General features: G+C 36.5%; 1 protein-coding gene across 1 annotated transcript in view; it reads left to right on the top strand.

The window, feature by feature from the left end:
• COPG2 (COPI coat complex subunit gamma 2) overlaps nt 1–27,818 on the top strand; it is a 111,560-nt gene that overhangs the window by 11,963 nt on the left and 71,779 nt on the right. Inside the window, exons 5-9 of the mRNA XM_036909016.2 lie at nt 248–327; nt 20,872–20,947; nt 22,602–22,694; nt 23,642–23,728; nt 24,815–24,972. Coding sequence (XP_036764911.1) covers nt 248–327; nt 20,872–20,947; nt 22,602–22,694; nt 23,642–23,728; nt 24,815–24,972 — 494 coding nt within the window. The remainder of the gene's footprint in view (nt 1–247; nt 328–20,871; nt 20,948–22,601; nt 22,695–23,641; nt 23,729–24,814; nt 24,973–27,818) is intronic.

Raw genomic sequence — 27,818 nt, 5'->3', positions numbered from 1 at the left:
GATCTCTATATATATATTTTTTGAGTTTTCATCTAGATGTTTTCTAATCTGTCAGTGCCTCAATTACTTGGGTGTAAGAAATAGTAGTCTGGATATTTTCTCATCCAGGTATTTTTAAAAGGATTTTTTTGGTAGATGAGAATTTTTTTAAGAATAACTTGTAAATGTATCTACTTGGGGTCCTCACTTCAGTTTTAAAAACCATTTCCTACTAATAACCTATTGCCTTTTATAAATAATTTTTCAGCAAACATTGAGAAGAATGTGCTACCTTACTATCAAAGAAATGGCCACCATCTCTGAGGATGTGATAATTGTCACAAGCAGGTATGTTAATGGTCAAAACTTAGGATTTGCACTTATATATTTAATGGAATATTTGTTTTCTTTCTATTAATTTTACTTTTTTGACTGTAAGAAAGCCAATAGGAATTTAAAAGGATATAATATCTTAAAGTATTCATTTCTAAAATGTGGTTGTTATCATGTGAAAACCATCCTTACCTGATAAAAGAAAGTCACAAAAAATAAAGCTAAGAGATCTGATTACATTTTAAGTGGTCATAAAAATATATAAATAAAACTAAAAAGTAAATGATATATACATTGAAATAAAATATTTACAAGTGCATCAAAAGGTCTCTTATATTTAAAAAAAAATCCCAAGGGATAATTCATAAAATAATCAATATAAAGAATCTAAACATATTTAAATAGCCATTCTTACTAGTAACAAAAAAAATAAATAAAATTCAAGAATGAGTTCCAATATTTTTACCCATCAAATTGGCAAAAAGAAGGCAGTCAGTACTAGTAAGAGAGAGTGATGTTCTTATATATAGGAAGTAGAAAAATTAATTGATTCCATTTTTCTAGAAAGCAGTTTGGCAGCATTGTTGAATATCTGAAAGGGTTTACCCCTTTCACCTAGTAATACTACATATATGGACTATGCTCAGAAAATAGAGATAGCACAGAAAGATTTATATACAGCAGTGTTTGTTGCAGCACTATACTAGCAAAAAAGATAACTTAAATAACTGCCATTGTTAAAAATATTTAGTTAACCATGTTATCAGATTATGAGATATTTAAATTTTTTGAAAATATTTTTGAAACATTTTTAATAATATGTAAAAATCCTCACTAAAGTGATGAGTAACAGTTGGATTCAAATCTTTGTATTCCATATAGTCTCACTTTTTGACATATATTAAGTATGTATATAAAAATATATGTATGGAAATACACTGATATATTACTAGTAGGTTTTCTCTGGGTGTTTAGGATTGTGGCTGTTTATTTTCTTTAAACTTCTGATAATTTCCAAATGTCTTAGAATGAGTTGTTTGGAGTTCTAAAATATTAAACAAATGTTATTTAAAAAATAGTTGCCTGCTTAATTATTAATTATAACTCATTTAAACGAATCTGGTTTTTGTACAACAAAATAAATTTTGGAGGAGGGTATTTGTGTTTAACCAGCACTGTGTTGAATGTAGTTTCAATTAGTAAAACTTTCAGCTGAAAATAACAGAAAGCCAGGTGAAATAGTCACTGAAACAGAATAGGCATAGGGTAGCTGTGTTGGTTCAGCAGTTCAACAGTGTCAGGATTGGTGTCCCTCGAATTCTTCTGGACATCCTCACATCATTGCAAAATAGATGCCTGTATTATTGGCAATGCACCATTCAAGGTGGGAGGGGTACTGGGAAGGGGGCCAGGGAGGGGCCAGCACCATCTGCCTCTTTTTATCAGGTATGCAATAGCTTTTCCCAAGGCAATTTTTAGATTTCATTTGGCACAGCTGTGTTCCATGACTATCCTTAGGAGATAGGAAAGTGAATATTTAGCTTTTATAACCCGAGTATTAGGGGCAGATGAGAGAGAAAAGATTGAAAATTGGTATTGCATTATCAAACAGCATCTGCCACAAGTAATGAATAGAAGATCTTCACTTAGTTTGCTAGATTCACTAAATACTAGAAAAATTAAAAATAAGTCAGTTAGCTATTGATTGAGGGGCTTTTGTTTGTTTAGCTTTTAATACTTCCGTCTGAGTCCTCTACTAGGCCACCTTGAGTTATGGCTTCTAGCTCATTTTAAGTGATGAGTAGATGTAGTAGGCAGAATAATGCCCCCGCCCCCCAAATATATCTCTGTAGTAATTCCCAGGAATTGTGAATATGCTACATTACGTGGCCTTAAGGTTGCTAAATAGTCAAAAGGGAGGGTATCCTGGATTATCCAGGTGAACCCAATATAAAAGTGGAAGAGGGAGGCAGTAAAGAGGTGTGATGATGGAGCAGGTTTGGAGAGGTACAGTATTGCTGGATTTGGAGATGGAGGAAGTGGGTCATGAGCCAAGAAATATGTGTAACCTCTAGAAGCTAGAAAAGGTAAGGAGATGGTGTCTTGCTAATGGGTTTCAGCCCCAGGCAAATTCGCTATGGATTCAATGTGACCAAAGAAATTGACAGCAAAGCGTTCTTTGGGGTGAAAGGGTTTGTTACCCGGGTTGTTACCCTGGTGGTAGGTCGAGCACTAGTTACTGTCTCTGCCTCTGCGCAGAGCACTGGGCCGAGCTCTCTATATAGCGCAATAATAGCTTATTGCCTATGGGTGTGGAAGCGGTAGCCTAGCAACAGGCCAGTTACATCATCAGGTGGTTTAAGTTCAGTGAGGATCCTGGCCATAGGAACCCCAACTTCCCCACAGATGGATTAACTCATTCAGCTTCCAGAAGGGAATTCAACCCTGCTGACACCTTGATTTTAGTCCAGTGAGATCTGTGTTAGACTTCTGACTTAACTGTAGCATAAAGAAATCAATGTCCTAAGTCAGTTTGTGGTAATTTGTTACAGCAGCAATAGAAAACTAATAGATTTGCAATATGTAAGTGTATCAAATCAACACATTGTGTACCTTAAACTTATACAGTCGTATATGTCAAGTATATCTCACAGTGTATGTGGGGGGAGAAAACTAAAAGAGATTTTGTTAGCTGGCAAAGGGTGCTGCTCTAACAAATACCTAAAAACGTGGAAGTAGCTTTGGAAATTGGGCGATGAGCAGATGCTGGTAGAATTTTGAAAAGCAGGATAGAAAAAGCCTACCTTTCATTGAGCAGGCTTAGAAATAGGGATGTTAAAACTGCCGGACTCGGAAAGAAGAGGAGCAGGGGAGAGAAAACATACCACCTTAGAGAATATTCCAATTGTAATGAACAGGCTGGTGGTAGGAATGTGGACGTTCCGTTATGGCGACAGAAAGTTTAGTGGAACTGTGTCCTGCAGTTATGTGGAAAGCAGGACTGGTAAACAGTGAATTTGGATATTTAACTGAGATTTCCAAGCAGAGAGTTGAGGTACAGCTGGGTTTCTTTTTGCCATTCACAGTAAAATTTGTGAGTAGAGAAATAAATTGAGGAGAGACCTGTTAAACAAGAATCAGGGGTTCTTTATAAATATTGAATCAGTATGTTGTACAGCTGAAACTAATAAATTATGTAAATTATATCTTAAAAAAGAGCCAGGAGTTCTTGATTTTGGAAATTCTCAGCCTACCAAAATGGCAGAGGATGCTAAAATCAAGAGACACAGTAGGAAAGCTTGCTCTAGAGGAAAAAGTCAAAGGAGTTACTCTACTACCTTTCACCAAAACCTCAGAAAGATGAAAAGGTCAGAGTACTCACACAGAACACTCTGAGGAGATCAAGGGTGTGACTCATAGATTCCCTCAGAATCTAAGCAGAAGCCAAAAATAGAGATGGGATTATCTAGGCAGGATCTGTGGAAGAGCCTCTTGTCTAGTGGAGTGAGTCTCTGAACATATATGGTAGCTCCACAAGGCTTTTAAGAATCTAAAACCAGCAGCAACACCGCCAGCTTGAACTGAAAGGAACAGAGGACAAATTGAGAGCTGTCAGAGCCCCAAATTCTACAGACAGGAAACAAGCTGATTAGACCAGTCAGCCCTGAATACATGCTGCCCTTTATAAAAAGGAAGGGTGCCTCTGAGGGCAGCATGCAGGCCCATAGGGCAGAGCTGAGCGGTAGAGAATTCTGCCCCAGACTTGAAACCTTTTCCAGGTTGTCTGGCTGCATTTCAGAATTGCTTGGGACAAGTGACTGTTTTTCCTTCCATTTTCTCTCTTTGAACAGGGATGTCTGTCACTATTATCCAGTGGCAGTCCCATCTTGTCCTTTGGGAGCAGAGAACTTGTTGTCTAATATTCACAGGTGGAGAGGAATTTTGCCTCAGGATAGAGTATCTCCAGAGTCTCACCTGTGCCTAATTTGGATGGTTTTGATAGGATTGGGATTTTTGAGGCTTGAGATTTAGATGACATTTTAGACTTTGAATCGATGCTATAACATGTTCAGGTTTTGGGGGATAATAGGATGGAATGAATTACTTTGCCTATGAGGCCTGCTGCCACAATGGTTTTAGCTCAGTGACACCTTTGTTGGATTTCTAACCCAAATAATTGTGAGATAATACATTTCTGTTGTTGTAAGCCACTAACTGTGGTCATTTGTTACAGCAGAAATAGGAAATTAATATAGTGAATGACAATTCTATATATGTAGATATTTGTGTTAGCTTGGTAAGAAACTATGGAGATTAAGAAAACCTGAAGGCAGATACTTCACAAAAAAATATATGAATGGCCAAAAAGTACATGGTAGAAATGTTCTCAGTACTATTAGTCATCAGGGAAATGCAGAATAAAACCTGAATGAGATATCATTCCATACCTACTAGAATTGTTAAGATAGCAAAGCCTGACAAAGCAAATTCAAAAAGCCTGCTCCAATACTAAGTACATGGAGCAGTTGAAAGTCTCATACATTGCAGGTAGGAATGTAGAATGGTACAACCACCCTAGAAAAAAGTTGGCAGTTTCTTATAAAGTTAAACATATACCTGCCTTGTGACCAGTAATTCCACTGCTAGATATTTACTCAATAAAAAAAGCATGGTCACAAAAAAAGACTGTATAAGAATTTCATAGCAGCTTTATTTGTGATAGCCCCAAACTGGAAACAACCCAGATGTTCATCAAAAGGAGAATGGATAAACATTTTGTGGTATATTCATACAATGCACTACCAATCAGCAATGAAAAGGAACAAATTGCTGATTCAAGCAACAACATGGATAAATTTCTAAAACATCACATTGGAACGAAAGAAAAGACATAAAAGAATATATACATTCTAAGACCACCAAAACTCATCTGTGATGATAGAAACCAGAAACCTGGTGGGTTGGAGGAGATGGTCTGGAAGTGGGCACGAGGGAACTTTCCAAAGCAATGGAAATGTTCAAAATTTTATTTTGGGTGGAGGTTACGTGGACACCACAATTGCCAAAACTCATCTAACTGAACACTTAAGCTGTGTGTTTCTATTATGTATAAATTACAATTCAGTTAAAATAAACAAAAACATGAAGAGATTGAGTTAGTAGCATAAGGATGGTCAAGTGTATTGACAATCTTGTTATGCTATTCTACCTGTCTGAGACTCACCCAGTGAAAGTCTGCATCTGAAGATTGGTAAGAAACCTGGAATTGAGTCCTAAAGAATGATCCATCATTCATTCACATTAGGGAGTACCACTGCAGGTGGGGGGAGGTCAGTATGTGAAAAATTACATCCCTAGTCTTAAAACTCAGATGAACAGTTCATAGGCTGTGATTTGGGAAGAAATAAATGGGTTGTAGAAACTGTTATCTGGCAGACACTTTTGAAATCAATTGCGGGAATAATTTGAGGACAGTACTTTGAGGTTCCTGAGGGAACTAAGAAGCTAAGACCATCCATTTACTTGGTAAGAAATACTCAAGTTTGAAACAGGTTTTCTACTTGAATGGCACTGCTGTTCCTGAATATTACGTTTGAGGGGTTATTACCAGAAAGGAAATGAGTTGTTATAATCTGATTATGCCACCACTGTAGTGAAGTATCTCTTCTCAGTGATCTCTAGTAACCTTTTAATTGCAAAATCCCAAAGCCAATTATTCAGTCCGTATTTTACTTTATCCACCTCTGGTTTAAAATAGTTAAACATTTCCTAAAGCTTTACCATCTTTGATTCTCAGAACCATAGTCTGAATTTCCTCCCATCTCTGATTACTCCATTTTATTCTCCCACAGAAATGGCTGTTTTTCTTCTTCCTGTCACCTAAATATTGGCATGCTCTGGGTTTCATTTCAATGCTTTTGCCATTTCCCAAACTTATCACGCTACTTGATGCCATGTATCTTTGTATATGTTACCCCCTGTGCCTGTAGTTACCCTACTTTCTTTCCCACATAGCTCAAACATCATTATACATGTTGATTTCCCTATTTTTGACAGGTTAGTCAGTGTCTCCTCTGTTGTTCCTTTAACACTTTATTTTTACTTCTATTCTTGTACTGTAATTATTATTTTTTTATTGAGGTATTGTTGATATACAATCTTATATTGGTTTCAAATATACAACACAGTGGTTCAACAGTTACCCATATTATTAAATCCTTGCCCTCTCTAGTGTGGTCACTATCTAGTGACCATAGTGTGGTCACTATGGAGAAAAGATGTTACAGAATCATTGGCTATCCTCTCCATGCTGTATTACTGTCCCTGTGACCAACCTATTTTGTGATTGAGAATTTTTGTGCCCCTTTATCCCCCTCACCCTCCTCTCCCACTTACCTTAACCCCTCCCCCATGGTAACCACTAGTCACTTCTCAGTGTCTGTGAGTCTGCTGCTGTTTTGTTCCTTCTGTTTTGCTTTGTTTTTATATTTTACAAATAAGTGAAATCATATGGTATTTGTCCTTCTCCGCCTGGCTTATTTCACTGAGCATAATGCCCTCTAGGTCCATCCATGTTGTTGCAAATGGCAGGATTTATTTTCTTTTTATGGCCGAATAATATTTCATTGTATATATATATATATATATATATATGCTCTATTTTCTTTATTCATCTATTGATAGATTGTTTCCATATGTTGGCTATTGGAAATAGTGCATCAGTAAACATAGGGATGCATATATCTTTTCAAATCAGGGATTTTGTTTTCTTTGGGTAAATTCCTAGGAGTGGTATGACTGGGTCAAATGGTATTTCTATTTTTAGTTTTTTGAGGAACCTCCATACTGCTTTCCACAGTAGTTGCACCAATTTACATTCCCACCAGCAGGGTAGGATTCCTATTTCTCCGCATCCTTGCCAGCATTTGTAATTTCTTGTCTTTTGGATAGTGGCCATCCTAACTGGTGTGAGGTGATACCTTACTGTGATTTTAATTTACATTTCCCTGATGATTAGCTATGTGGAACATCTTTTCATATGCTCATTGGCCATTTGTATTTCTTCTTTGGAAAACTGTTTAGGTCCTCCAACCATTTTTTAATAGGGTTATTTGTGTTTTGGGTATTGAGACATATGAGTTCCTTTATATGTTTTGGATGTTAACTCCTTATCAGATGAGTAGTTTACGAATATATTCTCCCACACTGTGGGATGCCTTTTTGTTCTGCTGATGGTGTCCTTTGCTGTAAAGAAGATTTTTGGTTTAATGTAGTCCCACTTGTTCATTTTTTAATTTTTTTCCCTTGCCTGAGGAAATACTTCCAGGAAAAAACTGCTCATGATTATATTCAAGAGATTTTTGCCTATGTTTTCTTCTAAGAGTTTTATGGTTTCATGACTTGCATCAGGTCTTTGATCCATTTTGAGTTTACTTTTGTGTATGGAGTTAGACAGTAATCCAATTTCATTCTCTTGCATGTAGCTGTCCAGTTTTCCCAGCACCAGTTGTTGAAGAGGCTGTCTTTTCTCCATTGTATATTCATGCCTCCTTTATTGTATATTAATTGACCATGTATGTGTGGGTTTATATCTGGGTTCTCTATTCTGTTCCATTGATCTATGGGTCTGTTCTTGTGCCACTACATTGTACTGTAATTATTTGTTGACATGTTTTTCTATCTACTGTTCAATCCTGGAGAGCAAGAACTATATCTCATATAACTTTGTATTGATTCCTGGAAAAGTACCTTGTGTGTATTAGACATGCATTAAAAGTTTTGCATGAATTAAGCAAAAGATCATCCATATTCTCTCTTCAGTCAAGGGGCTAGAATCATAAGGATGATTTATCTTTTTTCCTGTCTCATCACTAATAGGATAGTTGGCTCACACAATTATGGAGGCTGTTTCACTATCTGTCTGCAAGCTAGAGGTCCAGGAAAGCCAGTGGCATAGTTCAAGTCTAAATCTGAAGGCCTGAGAATCTGGAGCACTGATGTCTGAGGGCAGGGAAAGATGGATATCCCAGCTCAAGCAGAGAGCAAATTCTCCCTTCTTTTGCCTTTTTTATCTAATCAGGCTTTCAGTGGATTGGGTGATACCCATCCCCATTGGTGATGGTGATTTCTTTACTCAATCTGCCAATTCAAATACTAATCTATTCTGGAAACATTCTCATGGAAACATCCAGAAATAATGTTTTACCAGCTATCTGGGCAACCATTAGCCCAGTAAACTTGACATATAAAATTAACCCAGTGGGTTTAATAAATGTTAAGAAACCTATCTGTATCCTGCTTCCCATCCCTTTCTCCTGCCCAACTAACAAGTAGACTGCCCGGATTTATTCAAATTAATACTTACTCTCTTTTAAAATGAAGTTGTTAAAAACTTTGGAGAAAAGATTTTTAAAATGATGCCAAGTTCTAAAACTTCCCTTTCCAAAGTCTAATGAAATGAACAACAATGAATAAAAGGGAAAGCCAGGGGACTTCTAATCCTGATGAGATGGAGTAAGGCCACCACAGCCCATCTCTCTGAATATGTTCAAAATCGTCTCGACCAAAGTACAAAAGCAACTAGCTAGGGCCTCTATAAAGTGAATGACAACAGGTGAATTTGGGGAGAGAAAACAATAATTAATGAATAAATAATATGGTAATGATGAGTTTCATGGTTGTTTCTCCTCTGTATACTCTGGGTTTAACCCAAGGGCAGGCTGACTCAGGAAACTGTGAAGTAAGTGGGGTCAGCAGACTCAGAAGCCCATCCTCTGGTTCGATCACAGGTGGAACAACTTTACTATGTGTGACTGCAGTGTTGAAGACAACTAAAACCCTGAGATAAAACTTGTCCCTGAGAAAAGGACTTCTGTTTCATGAAGAGTGGGGGGAAATCCGTATTATTTTCCGCCTCTCTTCTATTACCCCTTTGTCTTGAGGGCCCACTTCTACAGATTTGTGAATTAGCACAAGGAGCTAAAAATCTAAGAGAATCCCCTATTACTGGCTAGAAGAACTGGAAAAAGGAGTCTTTGGGAGCAGAGAGAGTAGGAGAAATGACATGTACAGAAGGCTGGCCAGAACTTGTGATCTAAAGCTAACTGGATTTATTGTTTGCTAAAACAAAAAAAAAGCCAACATTCCTGAAAGGCTCTTCATAGAACCCAGAGTCACACGACATAATAATCAAAATGTCCAAGATATAAACCAAAATTAGTCAGGAAAGCCTGACTAGTTCTCAAAGGAAAAGATAATCAATAGATGCCAACCCCCAAATTACCTAGATGTTGGGATTAAAGAGTTTAAAGCAGCTAATGCAACCATGCTCCATGGAGGTGAACACTCTCAAAATGAATAGAAAAATAGAAATTCTCAGCAGATTACTATTCATAAAAAAAGAAGCAATAAGAATTAAAAAAATGATCAAGTACAATATGCAAAATAAAAAATTCCTTGGCTAGCCTCAATAGCAGAATGGAGATGTCAGAAGAAAAGGGTCAGTGAGTTTGTAGACAATTTAACAGAAATAATCCCAACTGAGAACAAAGAGAAAAAAGATTGAAAACAAAAATAAACAGACCCACTGACCTGTGGGATTATATCATAGGGTCTAACATTCGGGGGAAAAAAAAAGTTGAAGAAATGATGTCTTAGTGCTTCCAAATGTGGCTTCCCAATTGGGGAAAGACCTAACTTCACAGATTCAAGAAGCTCAGTGAAAGGTATACAAGATAAATTCAAGGGAATCCACACCCAAATATATAATGAAACTACTAACAAGCAAAGATAAAGGAAAACTGTTGAAAGCAGAGAAAAATGATGCACTGCATATAGGGGAACTTCAATTTAAAATATTGTGGATTTCTTATCAGAAAACACAGACATCAGAAGACAGAGGAATACCATCTTTAAAATGCTGAATACTGCCTATATAGTGATATGAAACCAAACTGAAAGTCCTTTTATATTCATCTAACATCAGTAAATATTATGGAAATTTGTCACTAATTATCCATTAATAGTATAATGTCACACTGTAAATTTTTTATTTTTGAAGTTTTGATACAATTTTTGAAGGTTGTACTTCACAAATCCTTAATATTAAATATTAACATTAATATTAAATAATATTATGATTTATTATTGAGAATAATCATTAAAACCATCACCTTGATTTACCCACCTTGGTTTAGAGGGTTGGTTCTTATTGATGAAGTATCATCATTCATTTAGATCTTGCTTTATGGTTTGCAGGACATGATATCTACTGTCTCAGTTGTCTTTTAGAAGGTAATTTGGGTAATTCCATACTGGAGTTATTACTTAAAAATATATATTATTATTTACCTTTGCTATCTTTCTTATCAGTCATAAAGTAAACTGAAAGTTGTACATTTACAAAAAAAAGTAAAGTGCTGAAACAAAAGGACCTGACAATCCAGAATTCTACATCCACTAAAAATATCTGCCAGGAGTGAAGTTAAATACTTAGATGTAAACTAAGAATATTTGTCACCAGCAGACCTATTATAAAGGAAATGTTAAATGAAGTGTTTCAGCCTGAAGAGAAATGATATAGAATGATTACTATGGAGTAATCACTATAACAGCATCTCTATGGTACTGAAGAAGACAAACACAACTGTTAACCCAGAATTCTATTCCCAGAGAAACCTTTCAAAAACAGGTGTGATAAAGGCATTTTCAGATGCACAAAAGCTGAAATAATTAATCTCTAGCAGATTGAGATGTAAATGCACAAGGAAGTTTTTTAAGCAGAAGACAAATGATACTGGAGGAAAATATGGATCTGTACAATGGAGTGAAGAGTACTGGAAATGTTAACATGGGTAGATGTAAGTTATTTTTCTTATTTAATAAACTCTTTAAAACATAATGGACTGTTTAAACACCAATCATAATCTAGTGTGGAACTTATATCATATGTTAAAGCAAAGTTATAACAACAGTAGCACAAAGGCCAGGCGAAATGGAATTTCACTATATAAAGTTCCTATTCTGTATGTCAAGTGTTATAATATCACTTGAATAAAGTCTGTGGTAAGTTAAAGCAACCACTAAAATAACACAGAGTTATAGCTAATAAGCAAACAAAGGAAATAAACAGAACCATAAAAAATGTTCCAAAAGAAAGAAAAAAACTATTGAAAATGGAGTGAAAAACAGATGAGACCATAGAAAAAAAGTAGCAAGATGAAAAACTCAAATCTAACGGTAGTCACATTGAGAGTAAATATTTTAAACACTCCAATTTTAAAAGGTAAAGGCTGCCAGGATGGATTTTTTTAAAAGCCAGATAAAACTATAAGCTGCCTTCAAGAATGTAAAGACACAAATAGTTTAAAAGTAAAGGATGAAAAAAAGATATACCATGCTAACTTTAATTGAAAGGAAGCTGTATTCTTGGTTTCATATGAGAGATTTCAGGTTAAATATTACTAGAAATAAAGGGGTTACCCATTAAGAAAACATACAATCCTAATTGTTTATTCACCTAAAAACAGAATTATACAATACTTGAAGCAAAAACTGGTAGAATTAGCAAGGAGAAATGGACAATTCCACAATTATAATTGGAGATTTCAATACCCCACTCTCAAAAGATAGAGCAAGTACACAGAAAAATTACTAAAGATTTGAACAACTTGGACAACAAAAGTTAGACTTTTTTTGTTGTAGAGAACCTGTGGAATCCAACACAAACTACTAGAACTAAGTGAGTTTAGCAAACTTGTAGAATACAAAGTCAATATGCAAAAATCAATTAGGTTTTAATATACTAGCAAAGAACATTCACAAATTTCAGTTAAATAAATACTATTTACAGAAGCATCAAAATATGAAATACTTTGGGGTAAATCTGGTGAAAGGTGTATAAGACTAGTACACTGAAAGACAGGTACCCAAAAAAGACAGGTACACAAAACATTGCTGATAGAAGTTAAGTAAGACCCCAAAGCCCCTGAATAGCCAAAGCAATCCTGAGAAGGAAGTATAAAGCTGGGGTGATTATGCTCCCTGACTTAAGCTCTACTACAAAGCCACAGTAATCAAGACAATTTGGTACTGGCACAAGAATAGAGCCACAGACCAATGGAACAGAAAAGAGACTCCAAACATTAACCCAAACATATATGGTCAACTAATATTCGATAAAGGAGCCATGGACATACAATAGGGAAATGACAGTCTCTTCAACAGATGGTGCTGGCAAAACTGGACAGCTACATGTAGGGGAATGAAACTGGATCACTGTCTAACCCCATACTCAAAAGTAAATTCGAAATGGATCAAAGACTTGAATGTAAGTCATGAAACCATAAAACTCTTAGAAAAAAACATAGGCAAAAATCTCTTAGACATAAACCTGAGTGACCTCTTCTTGAACATATCTCCCCGGGCAAGGGAAACAAAAGAAAAAATGAACAAGTGGGACTATATCAAGCTGAAAACCTTCTGTACAGCAAAGGACACCATGAATAGAACAAAAAGGTATCCTACAGTATGGGAGAATATTTCATAAATGACAGATCCAATAAAGGGTTGACATCCAAAATATATAAAGAGCTCACGCACCTCAACAAACAAAAAGCAAATAATCCAATTAAAAAATGGGCAGAGGAGCTGAATAGACAGTTCTCTAAAGAAGAAATTCAGAGGGCCAACAGACACATGAAAAGATGCTCCACATCGCTTGTCATCAGAGAAATGCAAATTAAAACCACAATGAGATATCACCTCACACCAGTAAGGATTGCCACCATCCAAAAGACAAACAACAACAAATGTTGGCGAGGTTGTGGAGAAAGGGGAACCCTCGTACACTGCTGGTGGGAATGTCAATTAGTTCAACCATTGTGGAAAGCAGTATGGAGGTTCCTCAAAATGGTCAAAATAGACTTACCGTTTGACCCAGGAATTCCACTTTTAGGAATTTACCCTAAGAATGCAGCACTCCAGGTTGAAAAAGACAGATGCACCCCTATGTTTATTGCTGCACTATTTACAGTAGCCAAGATATGGAAGCAACCTAAGTGTCCATCAGTAGATGAATGGATAAAGAAGATGTGGTACATATACACAATGGAATATTACTCAGCTACAAGAAAAAAACAGATCCTACCATTTGCAACAACATGGATGGAGCTAGAGGGTATTATGCTCAGTGAAATAAGCCAGGTGGAGAAAGACAAGTACCAAATGATTTCACTCATTTGTGGAGCATAAGAACAAAGAAAAAAACTGAAGGAACAAAACAGCAGCAGACTCACAGAACCCAAGAATGGACTAACAGTTACCAAAAGGAAAGGGAGTGGGGGAAGGGGGTGTGGGAAGGGAGGGAGAAGGGGAATAAGGGGCATTACACTTAGCACACATAATGTGGTGGTGGGCATGGGGAAGGCAGTATAGCACAGAGAAGGCAAGTAGTGACTCTATAGCATCTTACTATGCTGATGGACAGTGACTGTAATGGCGTATGTGGTGGGGACTTGATAATGGGGGGAATCTAGTAACCACAGTGTTGCTCATGTAATTGTATATTAATGATACCAAAAAAAAAGTTAAGTAAGACCTATATAAATGGGGTGGTACTCTTTGTTTATGGGTTAAAATACCCAATATTGTTCAGATGCCTATTTTCTCCAAATTGATCTTTAGAGTTAATATAAGCCCAATCAAAATCTCAGCAGCCTTTTTTGTAGAAATTGAAATTCTGATTTTAAAATTAATGTGGAAATGCAAAAGACCTAGGGTAATCAAAGCAGCTTTGTAAGAGCAAGTTTGAGGACTAGTAATACCAAATTTCAAAATTTAATGAAATTACAATAATTTAGACAGTGTTCTATTGGCAGAATGGTAAATAAATCCATCAATTGAACAGAATACAGTCTAAAAATAGACATATATATGGACAACTTATTTTCAGTCATGATGCAAAAGGCAATTTAGTGAAGATAGAATAGAGTGACAGATGTTACTGGGACAATCAAATATCCACATGGTTAAAAAAACAAAAACCTTCAATTTATACCTCACTTCACACCATATACAAAAATTAAAATAAAATTGACTATACATCTATAGACCTAAATATAAAATCTAAAACTATAAAACTCCTAAAAACATGGAAAAAATTTTGTGACCTTGGATTAGGAAGATTTTTTAGATATAACACCAAAAGCATGGTCCAGAACACATAAAAAGAAAACCACAGACTGTAAGAAAATGTAAATTGTATGTGACAAAGGACTTGTATCTAAGACATAAAAGAACTTTCAGATTCAATAAGTAAACAATGCAATATAAACATATAAAATATGTGAAGACACATCACTAAAGGTATATACATGGAAAATAATGCACATAAAAAGATGCTCAATGTTACTAGTCATTAGAGAAATTCAGTTTAAAGCCATAGTGAGGTACTGCTACATATCTATTGAATCAACTAAAAATTAAATAGACTGACTACCAAATATTGACAAGGGTGTAGAAGAACTGGATCTTTTATACACTTCTGATGAGCATAATATGGTGAAACCATATTGGAGAACAAGATCCACTTATAACACTCCTAGATACTTACCTAAGTGAAATGAAGCAGAAATTAAATGGAGGCTTCCAGTTTCTGCTCTGGGATATAGGAAGTTGGAAAGAACATTGCTTCCAAAGTTTCAGTGCAAAAGGAGCTGAATAACTGCAGATTCACCAGTTTGTCTAAAACCTTCAGAGTGCTGACGTTTCAGAGTAAGCAACTGGCTCAAAACTTGCAGGGATAGAGATGAGATGTGAGCATGGGCTTACTGAGCAAGATCATCCATTTCAGTAGGAAGGGTTCAGTGAAGACTGGGTATACAATGTAAGAGAGGAGGAAGCTCCTGGGTGCCACAAATAAAGGTGAGTCTGAACCTCTGTAGGCTTGTTGTTTTTCTCCATAGGCCCCACTCTGTGCTTATAGAATATTTGGGAGAGTCCTGAGGATGTCTCCTTGGGGTTCAAACCTGGGAGCAGGAACCAGCAGCTAACCTGGCAGGGGTATTGAACTCCCCTTGGATCCTTTTCCTGTTTCCCCTCTGGAAGAAAAGCCTTATCTATAGGAAGAATGGCAATAAACACTTATCCTTAGATACTGGTGACAAATCAAAATCTCTAGAGGCCAGGAGATCTCTGAAATAAAAGGGTTTATTGAGCCTTAATAGATGCTAGCCAGAAAAGGACTGAGTCCTGGGACAGGAAGCTTCTTTTCAACAGCACCAAGGCCAGTTAACAAATAACTTGTCCACTAGACAAAAGAAGCAGCACATTTATGAAGGGTCTCATGGTAAGAAAGTTCTTTAAATTCACACTGGCTATAGATAAGGAAGGTGGGCTAATGTTACCAGCTGAGAACGGTGCTGTTTTTCCCAGGATTGTGTCTCAGAAGCATCGAAGAATGAAGCCAGCAGACAAGAGTTTGGAGCAACCAGCAAAGCTCTTTTAATGAGTGAAAAGAGAAAGCTCCTGACAATCAGGAGGGGCTCCAAGAGAGGATGCCAGTGTCTGTCTGGGGTTTATATTGCCTCCGGAGAGGAGGGAGTCCCACCCTCCCTAGACCAAGTAGAGAACTGAACTGATGACATCACAACCCACTTTTAATTGGCTGAAAGTACAGTGCTTCATTTGCACAGGGCATAACCAGTAGAACTGAGGTTTATCTAAGTGTAGTTTTTGAGTGGCTGAGTTTGTTTGGAGCTTTTTGAAACTTAGAAGGGTCTTGAAACTTACAGGGGCCTTGAACTCTATCTGCCTGCATAGCTTTTCTACATGCCTCAAGAACAAGCTGGGACGTCCTGGGATAGGTGATTAACCCATAGAGAAGGCTTATGTGTTGGTGGGTGATGATGGTAAACAAAACTATGCACTGTGATCATAACAAGATTTCTGGATGGGGCTGAGGTACTGAGACGGCCATAGCCCTAAGATCTAGGAGCATGGTGCCTGCTTAAGACAAGTTTAATTAAAGTAGAACAACAAAGAACACCCTCTCAAATCCACCCTCCACTGCACTGAGTAACAAGTAACTTGCAAGAGACTAACTCTCTGAGAGGCTGGGTGAAGAAAAGACTGAGGGTGGACATTGAAAAAGAAAATCCTCTGGCATACCAGCTTTCAATCTAAACATAAGGTCTCAAAGAAGAATTTGAAGTCCAGCCTGTGAAGCACTGACAGTTACCATAGCAACGAGAAACCAAACTCAGTTCACCTCCCAATGCGATTAACTCAAAACCCTGAGCTAAAGGCTTAACAGAAGGAAACATGCCCCATTTCAAGGTATGAAAGCAATTTATTTCAATTTCTGCTGTCCTACATAAGATGTTTGGGTTTCAACAAAAAATTAGGAAGCATAAGAAAAAAAGAAGAATGCTCTCAAGAGACAAAGCAGTTACCAGAACCAGTCACTACTATTCATCATTTTTCTAGAATATTAATGCAAGTAGACAAGAAAAACCAATTTGACACATAACAATGAATTAATAAGGAACTAAACTATCCCTGGTTCTAGATGATGTGACAGAATACCTGGAAACTCTAGATAATCGGTGATACAATGAACTCAATAGAAAAGAATTCAGTGGTGTAGCAGGATCTAAAATTAGCATGTAAAAAGCAATAGCTTTCATATAAACAACATGCAGAGAACCCCATTACAACAGCAAATAAGATTAAATACTTAGGAATAATTTTGACAACAAATGCAGAAAATTTATAGGAGAAAAAATATTTTAAAGCCCTTAAAGATTGGAAGTATAATTGAACAAATTTAAGGTATCCTGATTTTTGAATAGGTCAACTCAACATTATACAAATTTCAGTCCTCCCTAAATTTATTTATAAATTCAGTGCAATTCCAGTAAAAAAAAAAAGAATCAACAGGCTATATTATGGAGTTAGAAAGTTGATGGTGAAGTTCATGTGGAAAAACAAACAAGAATAGCCAGGAAATAACTATAAAAAGAGAACCATGAAGGAAAACTAGCTAGCTCTACCAGTGAGTAAACTGTTAAGGCCTGTAGAGTTAAAACAGTGTGGTACTAACACATGAATAGATAAATAGACCAATGGCATAAAGTCATGAGTAGATAAACAGACCAATGGCATAAAGTCATGTGATAACTTTGTTATGTGTCACCTTCGCCATGCTGATCTACATTTTTCAGAATTTCCTGATGCAAATGGAAAGTACAGAATTAGATCCACATAGACATTGAAGTTTAATATATGATGAAGGTGTCATCTCCAATCACTGGGGTAAGCATTCACTTTTTAATACATGATGCTGGGACAACTGAGTAGCCACATGGAAAAAGATCCATATTTCACATCATACACATGAGGAAACTAAATAAATAAGGAATGTAAATTTCAAAAATGAAATCATACAAGTACTGGAAGAAAACATGAGTATATTGCTCTTTAACTTTGCAGTAGGGAAAAGCTTTGTTAATTATGACTAAAATTCCAGAGACAATGAAATAAAAGATAAATTTTACTACATAGTGTTTTTTATTACATGGCAAAAACACCATAAGATGTAAGATAAACCAGGAGTTTGCAGTAGGTCCAAGTTGTGGTACAAGCCGTTATTCTTATTGTCACGGTATCCTCTACAACATCGCCACTCATTTTATGGCAAAAGCAGTGTTACAGTGGGCTCATGACTAGGAGATCAGTAGTTTTAACCATATTCATCACCTAGTGCTGGGATGCCCTGTTGAATCCTCAGCTGAGGTAGTAGGTTGGAGGCAGGACCTTGTGAGGTAGGGGGTTCTCCATGTTGCAGTATATGCATTGAATTGATGGTCAGTGAATAGTACTGTTGCCAATAAATAGAATATGTGGGTCCAGGAATCAATAGGTAGAAGTAGGACTGGCTGCTCTCACCCTCATTCCCACTGACCCACTAGTAGAACTTTTGCTTCCCAGCCCCACCCTGAAATGTTGATTAGAGTTCCTGGTACCCAGAAGACAGTGTTTTCCTACTTGTCTGAGTGACAAGTTGGCAACCACGGGCATCCCACACTCCAGTGTCAAGAAGTCCTGGGGCAGGAAGTGAGCCAGTTTGCACATCTGAAATGAGATGACTGTTGGGTTACTTTGGATTCTTCATGCTAGTGGGCTGGCAGGTAAAGAAAGGAGCTACTCCTTATGGAGGTAATTGACCTCGATCCCTGTCAGGAGATAGGGTTGTGTCTATATAAGGTGGCAGAGAGGAGTGTATCTAGAATTCAGAGTATTCACTTAAGTGTATTTTGATTCATTTGTGCCTGAGACAATGATGGACAGGGCATAGGGAGAAAGCAATGGCCCTAAACAGGGTAAATCCAACAAAGGGCTCAGATACGTTGGGATAAAGGTTTGAGTCACCTACCAGACCCATAACTAAGATGAACTAAAGTGCGGGCTGAGAGTAAGGGAACTAGGGAATGGGTGGCCATAGGATGGAAATGATGAATATCAGTTACGGCTTCGGAATGAGTTGTAGTAGCAAGGATTGTACCATGTTCTGCTCATCTTCCTGTCTCTTGTAGAAATAGTGGATGGCTGCCATCTTAAAAGTGGTAGACTAGATTTAATGGGGGATGTATAATTTGAGGAGTACACAGGATGGACTGTGTTGGATACCACTTTTGAGCCTCTTCACATTTTTTCAGGCCTTATCTTTGATTCCCACTGAGACTGTGATCTGTAGCTCTGTGCAGGGTCCAGCTTATTTGCATCGATAATGCATTAGTTCAAGTGCACACCATGTGTTTCACTTCCTGTCCTGCATTTCCTCTGGTACTCCAGTTTGGGCACTTAACTTGGAACTCGCATGTGTGAGTTAACATGTGAATGTTAACAAAACGGCTGAACTAACACTCTAGTGTTAACCGTCAGGAGGGGCTAAGAGCTAGTGTATAAATTCTTTCTTTCCTTTCATTCCTTAGATATATGGTTCTGAGATGCATTTCATAAGGCTCCTCAGAAGAGTACTCATTCACCCACTAGAGAAAACTTTATATTGATTTCCCCTCTTTCTTTGTTCACTTCTCTGTACTTTACTTCTCCCTCAGAACACATTCCCAGATGAACTACCTGTATGTAAGCCTTCGCTGTCAGAGCAAACTAAGAAGTATGGAGCAGGGGTTGGCAATGATGGCCCACGGCCAAAACTGCGGCCTCATTTTGTAAACAAAGTTTTATTGGAAAACAGCCACACCTCTGTGTACACATTGTGTGCATGACTGCTTCCATGCCATCTACAAGACAAGGAGAGACCTTACAGAGGAAGCCAAACCTGTCAAGCCTCGGCTTTTTATCTAATTAGAAATATGCAAATATTTGCGAAAAAGACTGGTTGATAAATTATTTATATCTAACCAGTATAAATCTGTGCTACCATTAAAATAATATTTTAGACATATTTGGATATTTTAAAATACATAGATATCTAAAAAAATTTTTTTAAATCTGCCAATATAGAAAGATTCTCAAGTTATTAAGTAAAAAAGGAAGGTGCCAGAAGAGTAGAGATCCATTTGCATGCATTTTAATAAGTGTCTCTATGGTTGTATATATTTTTTATAACTTCCGTTAGAAAACATAAGCAGTATTCACAGTGCTCATCTCTACTTGAATGGCAATACAGTCTAAGGTAGGTGAGGAGAGACTTAGACTACATTTTATACCTTTTTAAAAATTTTGAAAGTGTATTGTTATATGAATGGAATACTTTTATAATTAAGAAACAAAAACATTGAAGGACTATCAGTTATTCACAACTTTCCCCTCTTGGTGGCTAGTGGAGTAAGTTGGCATTGTTAGCTGGTTTGCATGATGTGAGGGGAGTTGAGTGAGGGAGGGGAGCGTAGCCAGTTTGGAAGTAGTGTAAATACATGGAGGACAGGGAAGGGAGGATAAAAGGGTGGTATAATACAAAGGCTAACAACCACCTTAAAGTACGGTTGTGGAATTTAGGAGCTCAGTCTGCATCTCTCTGCCTGTGTTTGAAACTCAGCAGAAAGGTCTGCAGCCATTGACCATTGTCATTTTATAAAGCCCTGCCTGAGAGAGAGACACAGACAGACAGACAGACAGACAGACACCTCTGCTCTGAGTTATCATTTTAGTCAGTTTCTTTTCAGGAGTTATATCTAGTCTGATGTGTTTTTAGGATTTTCAGGGATTTCAGACTGGGGTTCTCTATACCATTGTCTTTATTTTTTATGCCAGTTATCAGTATCTAAAATAATGTATATATTTTGTTGATGTGATACTTATTTCTCTCTTCCCACTAAAAGTTAAAGTCCATGAAGGCAAAGACTTCATTTTGCTCACTGCTGTATTCTTAAGATTTAGAGCATGTTTACCCAGAGATACTCAGTACATATTTGTTGAATCAATAGTTGCGTTAAGATAACTATGGGGACAATTGGAATTAGCTAGGGGTGGACTTCACAGGAGAAAACCTTCACTCTTAATTGATCTCATGGAAACCAATATGATTTTTTTTAGTCTGACTAAGGACATGACTGGAAAGGAAGATGTGTACCGAGGCCCAGCCATCAGGGCTCTCTGCAGAATCACTGATGTAAGTTCTTTACTTTACTGAGGCATCAGAAGGGACACTGTGTTCATCTGCAGGTGGCCGTGTAAATTCAGTAGGATTCCCTAGCGTGACTTTGTGAATCTTCAGTGTAAGAGAAACATGACCACCAACCAGAAGGGCTTTTGTGGCTTTTTTTCTTTCAGATTGTTTTGTTTTCTCCTTTTTTTTTGGATTAGTCTATTTTTTTATTTGTCCTCATAGACTTTTGCTGTAGTCAGGGTACAGTGCTTGCAGGAAATAAAAATCTTTTAAAATTTAGCTTAAAAAAAATCTATACAAAATACAGATCTCTCAGAATTTGAGGTAAAACTTATAACCAGATACCAGAACAAGAAATAGGGCAGCTCTAAGGACCTCAGCACCAAGATTTCTCAGACACTTACTGTTATGACCCATCATTTACCAGGCTCAAGCCTCCTCATTCAAATATTTGAGAGAACCTGGCTAGCCATTAGCCAGCTAGTGGCTTGTATTCATCTGGGTCTGAGTTAGGTATTTAAACTTGACTCAGTCTATTAAATCTGAGGGATGAGATTATATATGTTAGGTTGTCCCTTTCTAGGAACTCTGAGTAGGAAAGGTTAAAATGAAGGACAGGCTGGGCATTGCCAAGCAAATTGAATAATATTTCAGATGTATTCATGCTTGGGTATATTTTATCTGTATGTTTGCAGTCTTTTCAAGTTTTAAAGGTTGATCAGGATCAAATGGTAAGTCTGGATCCTATAAGGAATAATAGATAGGGTTTAACATTTTTTTGCAGCTCAGCTGTTTCATTGTAGTTGCTTTTGTTTTTAGCATTAAATTTGTAGCATAAGACTTGATGCCCATGCTAGCAATGAGACTCTCTTTTTCTGAATATCAATCTCAGTCTTTTGACACATCTTTATCTGACACATCTTCCCAGTGCTAAGCTTTCTTCCAGTTAAATTAAAAAACTTAACTTCTAGAGGATTTCACATTGAGGGCTCACTATAGTAGTATATTAAACATGTAATTTCTTACATATCTAAAATAATCACAGATTACAGTTTATTTTTAGGGCTCTCTGGGACTCATAAAATATAGCCCCTTCACATAATGGCATCGTCAGGGCTTCAAGAGCAGCTTCCATCCCTATCTAGGAATTTCTTTTGTAATATCCCTGATAGGCTGAGCCTCGACTTACATGTTTCCTCAAACTGGGATTCCCCCCTTTGAGGCAGTTTATTTCCTTGTTGAAAACATTATTTTTCCTTACCTGTACTCTTTCTTTCTATCCTTTTTATAATGTACTTTTTGAATTGACATACTGTTGTGTTGATATACAATATTATGTTGGTTTCAGGTGTACAGCATAGTGATTTGACAGTTATGTTATGAAATGCTCACCAGATGAAGTATAGTTACCTTGTTAACATCCGAAGATATTACAGTATCATCGACTATATTCCCCATCCTTCCATATAGGCTCAAGTGTTCCAGCTTGAAGCTCCACTTGGTTGTCTGATTACTCTGTTATATGATCATCCTTTTAATGCATTCTAAATATTTGCACAGAAACAAATATATGACTGATTTTTGTAAATTACTTTAAGTGGTAATTTTACATGAAAATGTTCTGCTTCAACAGCTTTTTGTTTATGAATGTTGTTAGGGAACAATGTTGCAGGCCATTGAGCGGTACATGAAACAGGCCATTGTGGATAAAGTCTCCAGTGTATCCAGTTCAGCCCTGGTGTCTTCCTTAGTAAGTGAACAAGTAGCTGCCTGGTTCTTATGCGTGGTACAGTTTCTAGTTGTAAATACAAAGTAGCATTATGATTCCTCACAAAAAATATGTATATCTCTATTACTTTATGTGAGAGTGTTTTATCTGCCAGAAGAGCACTGAGCCATAAAAATGGGCAGTTCAACATATGAAATTATCATGTTTGAGAGGTTTTGGTAATCAGAAAGCTATGTTGTACACATAATAAAGATAGGGGGTATGGGCGAGGTGAGGGACAGGGAAGAAACTGAGGGTCAATCTGTTTGTGAAATCTTCCTTTATGGCCTGCGCTTGAACCTCTTTGTCCACTGCCTTCTTTGGTGCCCTGTGTCTACAGGACCTTCAGTCCAGAGCCTCCTGTCCTAAATTTCCTCCCAGGAAGTGGCCTTTGTTTTAGTAATACCTTTTCTTCCTCCTTTTTATCAAAACAAAATTTATTAATTATAACGTATCACATTGCATTTGATTAAATTTAGTTTCCAATATGTGATAGAATTGATCACCTGAATCCCAAGAGTTTCTGGTTCTGGAATAGAATAGGCCAAGTTTTATATCAGGGGATATATCAGTACTCTGTTTTGTTCTTCCAGGTGAGTTTCCTGGAAGTAAAACTTACAATGTTAACATTATTTAAGTACTGTTCTATTAACTAGCCATTCCCTTCCTGTCCTTTTCTCTTGCTACCTCCCTTTACACACCCCTTCCAACTCGCAGACATACTGAACCTTTGCAGAGGGTCTTGGAGAAAGTGTTCCTGGTTTATTAGTTGCTAGAGGAGTAGAGACTTGAAATAGACTTACGAAGCTACAAAGTTGTTTCTTTCTTCTGGAAATGTCTGTTAGTGACTTTCCAAGAGAACTAATTTATGTCTGTGAACTTCTAGTGACCATGCATTATCTATTCTCTCTCTTTTTCTCTGTATTTAGCACTTGATGAAAATAAGCTATGATGTGGTTAAGCGCTGGGTCAATGAAGCCCAAGAAGCTGCTTCAAGTGATAATATTATGGTCCAGGTACTGTCAACGAATCACATTAGCTACATTTATGTCTCGAGATCAGCTTTCTTTGAATCTACATTTAGGGGCAATTTATTGATTACCCAGTTGAATATTAGCTAAAGGCTAATATTAAGCAACTTAATATTAAGCAGTCTGTTAGTGTATATTCTCAAGTGAGGATCCCTCTAATAATGATTTCTGCCATTGGCCTTGCTAATGTTTAGTAGTAGAATGTTCAAGAAAGATTCTTATATTCAGTGGTTGTTTGAGATGCTCATTATGAAGGTCCTTCATGATGCATTTCAGTCCTTTATTTGAAAAATAATTTATGAAGGATGTTCAATTCCAGGCTTTTCAGGCCTTGATAAGAGTAGACATTAATAAAAACACCAAAGAGTAATTTTTACTTCATGAAACTTTAAAACCATTTTGTTGGAATGAGCTCCTTTTGATATTCATCAGGCTATTCCTAATTAAAAGGAACAAGATTAAATTATTAATTAGCAATTTTATGTAAAGTAATCCATTTGTATGTGACAGGGCACTTATCAATCCCCTTTCAGCGTTTACAACTTCTCATGTTAGCATATTCAGTTATGAGGAAATAGAGTAGTAATTTTTCCCTTGGGACACATTCTCACTCTCCTAACTCTGATCATTGTGTTTTTATACAATGTACCATGATAATTATACTCCTTAAGCCTACTGTAGGAGATTAATGCTTCAACTCCTAACATGGCCACAGATAATTTAAAGCCACTAAAGGAGACCTGTAACACTGGTAAAGCCTTGGACCTGGCGGCCTTTGTGCTAAGATGTATGAGGTAATGCTGAGCCTGCTACAGCCATCTTCAGATTGTATGTCACCTCCTTGATACTTGTCCAATCTGATTGTATAGCTTCTGGGAGTACATTAGAAAACTCTTGTCCTTTCACTCTTGCCTATGTTTGATTCAGTATGAAAAACTACTCTATTTGTATGCATTTGACTTGGGTATCATTTTATTAAAAATCTGATTCTATATGATTCTGTTTTCATGTTAAGTTTTGTCTTCCTCATTTTCAGCATTCTGTATGTAGCATTCTTTCTTCTTCCCTTAGTATCATGCATTGGGAGTCCTGTATCACCTTAAAAAGAATGATCGCCTTGCTGTTTCTAAGATGTTGAATAAGTTTACTAAATCTGGTCTCAAATCCCAGTTTGCTTACTGCATGCTGATCCGAATTGCCAGTCGCTTACTAAAAGAAAATGATGAGGGGTAAGTGTCTTCACCTAAACCTAAGTAATTTTCTGTTTGCTGGTTAATATAACTCGAAGTTTACTTTCTTTATGAATACTTTTTGGGCACTGCTAGCTTTACAGCTGGATTTGACGTTTTCCAAATTTAAAAAGAAAGTATTCCCAATAACACAACTTTTTTTTTTAACCTTAAGGTATGATCTGGTATATGTATTTAATAGATTATACTTGGTAGTAATACAGTAACAAACTGATACTTAACAAAAAATACAGATCGTAGGGTATATAATAATTGTGAAAGCTGGAAGTGACATTAAGAATCATCTTGTTTATCCCTTTTACTTGAATAAAAGAGAATGTTGAAGTAGTACTGCATCTAGTGATTATTTAAGTGATTCATTATTTAAAGGGCATCAGGGAGAAAAATAGAATTACATATTTGTAAGGTTTTTATATTCATGAAATAGTGTTATATTTGATGATACTGTGATAATGTAAGGATGAATACTGTAATCTCTTGAGTAACTACTGGAAAACCCTAGGAGGTACAATGTAAATGTCAACAGAGAAGATAAAATGAAATATTAAAAAGCATTCAGTTGAGTTTTCCTGCTTCCAGTAATGGTAGAGTAGCTTGGTCATATTAGCCCTCCTGCAAACAATGATTATATCATTAGTAGAAAATTGTAACTTCTCCAAACAAGAAAACTCTCAAGTATTTGAAAGTAAAGGTGAGTGGTGAAAAGCACGCAAAACTGGAGGGAAGTTGATGCCTGAAAAGTGAAGCTATACTCGGTGAGAGCTGTGTATTTCTGGCTAGTCTCCTGAGGGCACTCCATAATTCCTGTGTGTGAGGTCCCAAAAGCCATAGTATTTTCTGACCCTAACAGTCAGAACACAGTTTGAGATTGGAAGAGTAATGAAAACTTAGGGTGGAAATCCTGGAAAGAAGGGAGCCGCAAATGGAGTGAGCCTCAAAGTCAATTTTAAACTCTGCAAAAATCCTTGGCTGACCACTGAACTCTGCATGTACAGGGAAGGACTAGGAAACTGGAGAAAAAGTTATGGCTATAAGCTGGAAGACCTGAATGGAGAATTCAGTTGCAACTCACCATGGAGGAGATAAAGTTTGGAATTTGATTCCAGCCAGGTTAACTGCCTGCTAGAGAAACATCATAAACTCTAGAGTTTTTATGTCATATCATTCACAATGTCTATATACAGTAAAAGTGTAAAGAATCTGGAAAATGTGACCAGTAATAGAAAAAGCAATCAATAGAAACTGACCCTGATACAGCCCAGACATTGGAATTAACACACAAAAACATTAAAGCATCTTTTATAAATTTGTTAAAGACTTTAATGGGAAATAATTGTAATGAATGAACAGGGGAAATGAAAACTACAAAAAAGAGCTAAGAAGAATTTCTAGAGCTTAAAATTCTTCTATCAGTCAGAATTCAACCAGAGAAGCAGAACCAACTCTTGGTTTTGTTGTGTTTTTTTTTGTACTGTTTTCTTACCCTCTATTTCATTTATTCCACTCTGATCTTTATTATGTTCCTCCTCCTACTAACTTTGGGCTTTGTTCTTCTGTTTCTAGTTTCTTTGTTTATAAGGCTAGGCTGTTTATTTCTTGAGGTCGGCTTATATTGCTATAAACGTCCTGTTTTTGCTGCACCCACATATTTTGAACCATTGCATTTCTATTTTCATTTGTCTCAACATATTTGATTTCCTTCTTGATCTGTTCCTTGATCCATTGATTGTTTTGAAGCATGTTGTTTAGCTTCCATGTTAGTGTTTTTTCCAGTTTTTTTCTTGTAACTGATTTTAGTTTTATACCATTGTATCAGAGAAGATGCTTGATACAATTTCAGTCTTATATTTGTTGAGACTTGTTTTTTGTCCTAACACGATATTTATTTTGGAGAATATTCCATGTATACTTGAGAAAAATGTGCATTCTGATGCTTTTGGGTAAAATTTTTTGTACGTATCTGTTAAGGATTTTCTGTATATATCTGTTAAGTGATGTCATTCATCACTTTTAGTTTCTTATTTATTTTCTGTCTGGATGATCTACCCATTGATGTAAGTGAAGTGTTAAAGTCCCCTAACCTTATTGTGTTGCTGTCAATTTCTCCTCTTAGGTCTGTTAGTATTTGGTTTGTATATTTAGGTGCTCCTATGTTGGGTGCATAGATGTTTACAATTGTTATAGTCTCTTGTTGGACTGATACCTTTAGCATTGTGCAGTGTCCTCCTTTGTCTCTTGTTACTTTCTTTGTTTTAAAGTCTGTTTTGTCTGATACAAGTATCACAACTCCAGCTTTTTTTCGGTTCCTATTGCATGGTATATCTTTTCCATCCCTTCAGTTTAAGTCTGTGTCTTTAGATCTGAAATGAGTCTCTTGCAAGCAACAAATAGATGGGTCTTCTTTTTTTTTATCCATTTACTTACCCTATGTCTCTTGATTTGAACATTTAATCAATTTACATTTAAAGTAATTATCACTATATGTACTTACTGCGATTTTGTTAAATTTTCCCAGTTGGGTTTTTTGTTGTTCTTCTCTGATCTTTTCTTCCTCTCTTGTGCTCTTCTCTTGTGTTTTAAGACTTTCTTTAGTTTAATGGTTGGTTTCCCTTACCTTTGTTTTTTGTTTATCTATTGTAAGCTTTTGGTTTGTGGTTACCATGGGGTTCTTATACTCATATTCATATATTCTTATATTCATATATTCTTATGTTCATAAATATAACAATCTGTATTAAGCTGATAGTCACTTAAGTTCAAATGCATTCTAACATTTATTCTTCCCCCTACTCCACATTTTATTATATAATATCTTCATTTATACC

Source organism: Manis pentadactyla, chromosome 7, assembly GCF_030020395.1.
Source record: "Manis pentadactyla isolate mManPen7 chromosome 7, mManPen7.hap1, whole genome shotgun sequence".
NCBI classification, from domain to species: domain Eukaryota; kingdom Metazoa; phylum Chordata; class Mammalia; order Pholidota; family Manidae; genus Manis; species Manis pentadactyla.
This window is presented reverse-complemented; position numbering and strand designations above follow the sequence as displayed.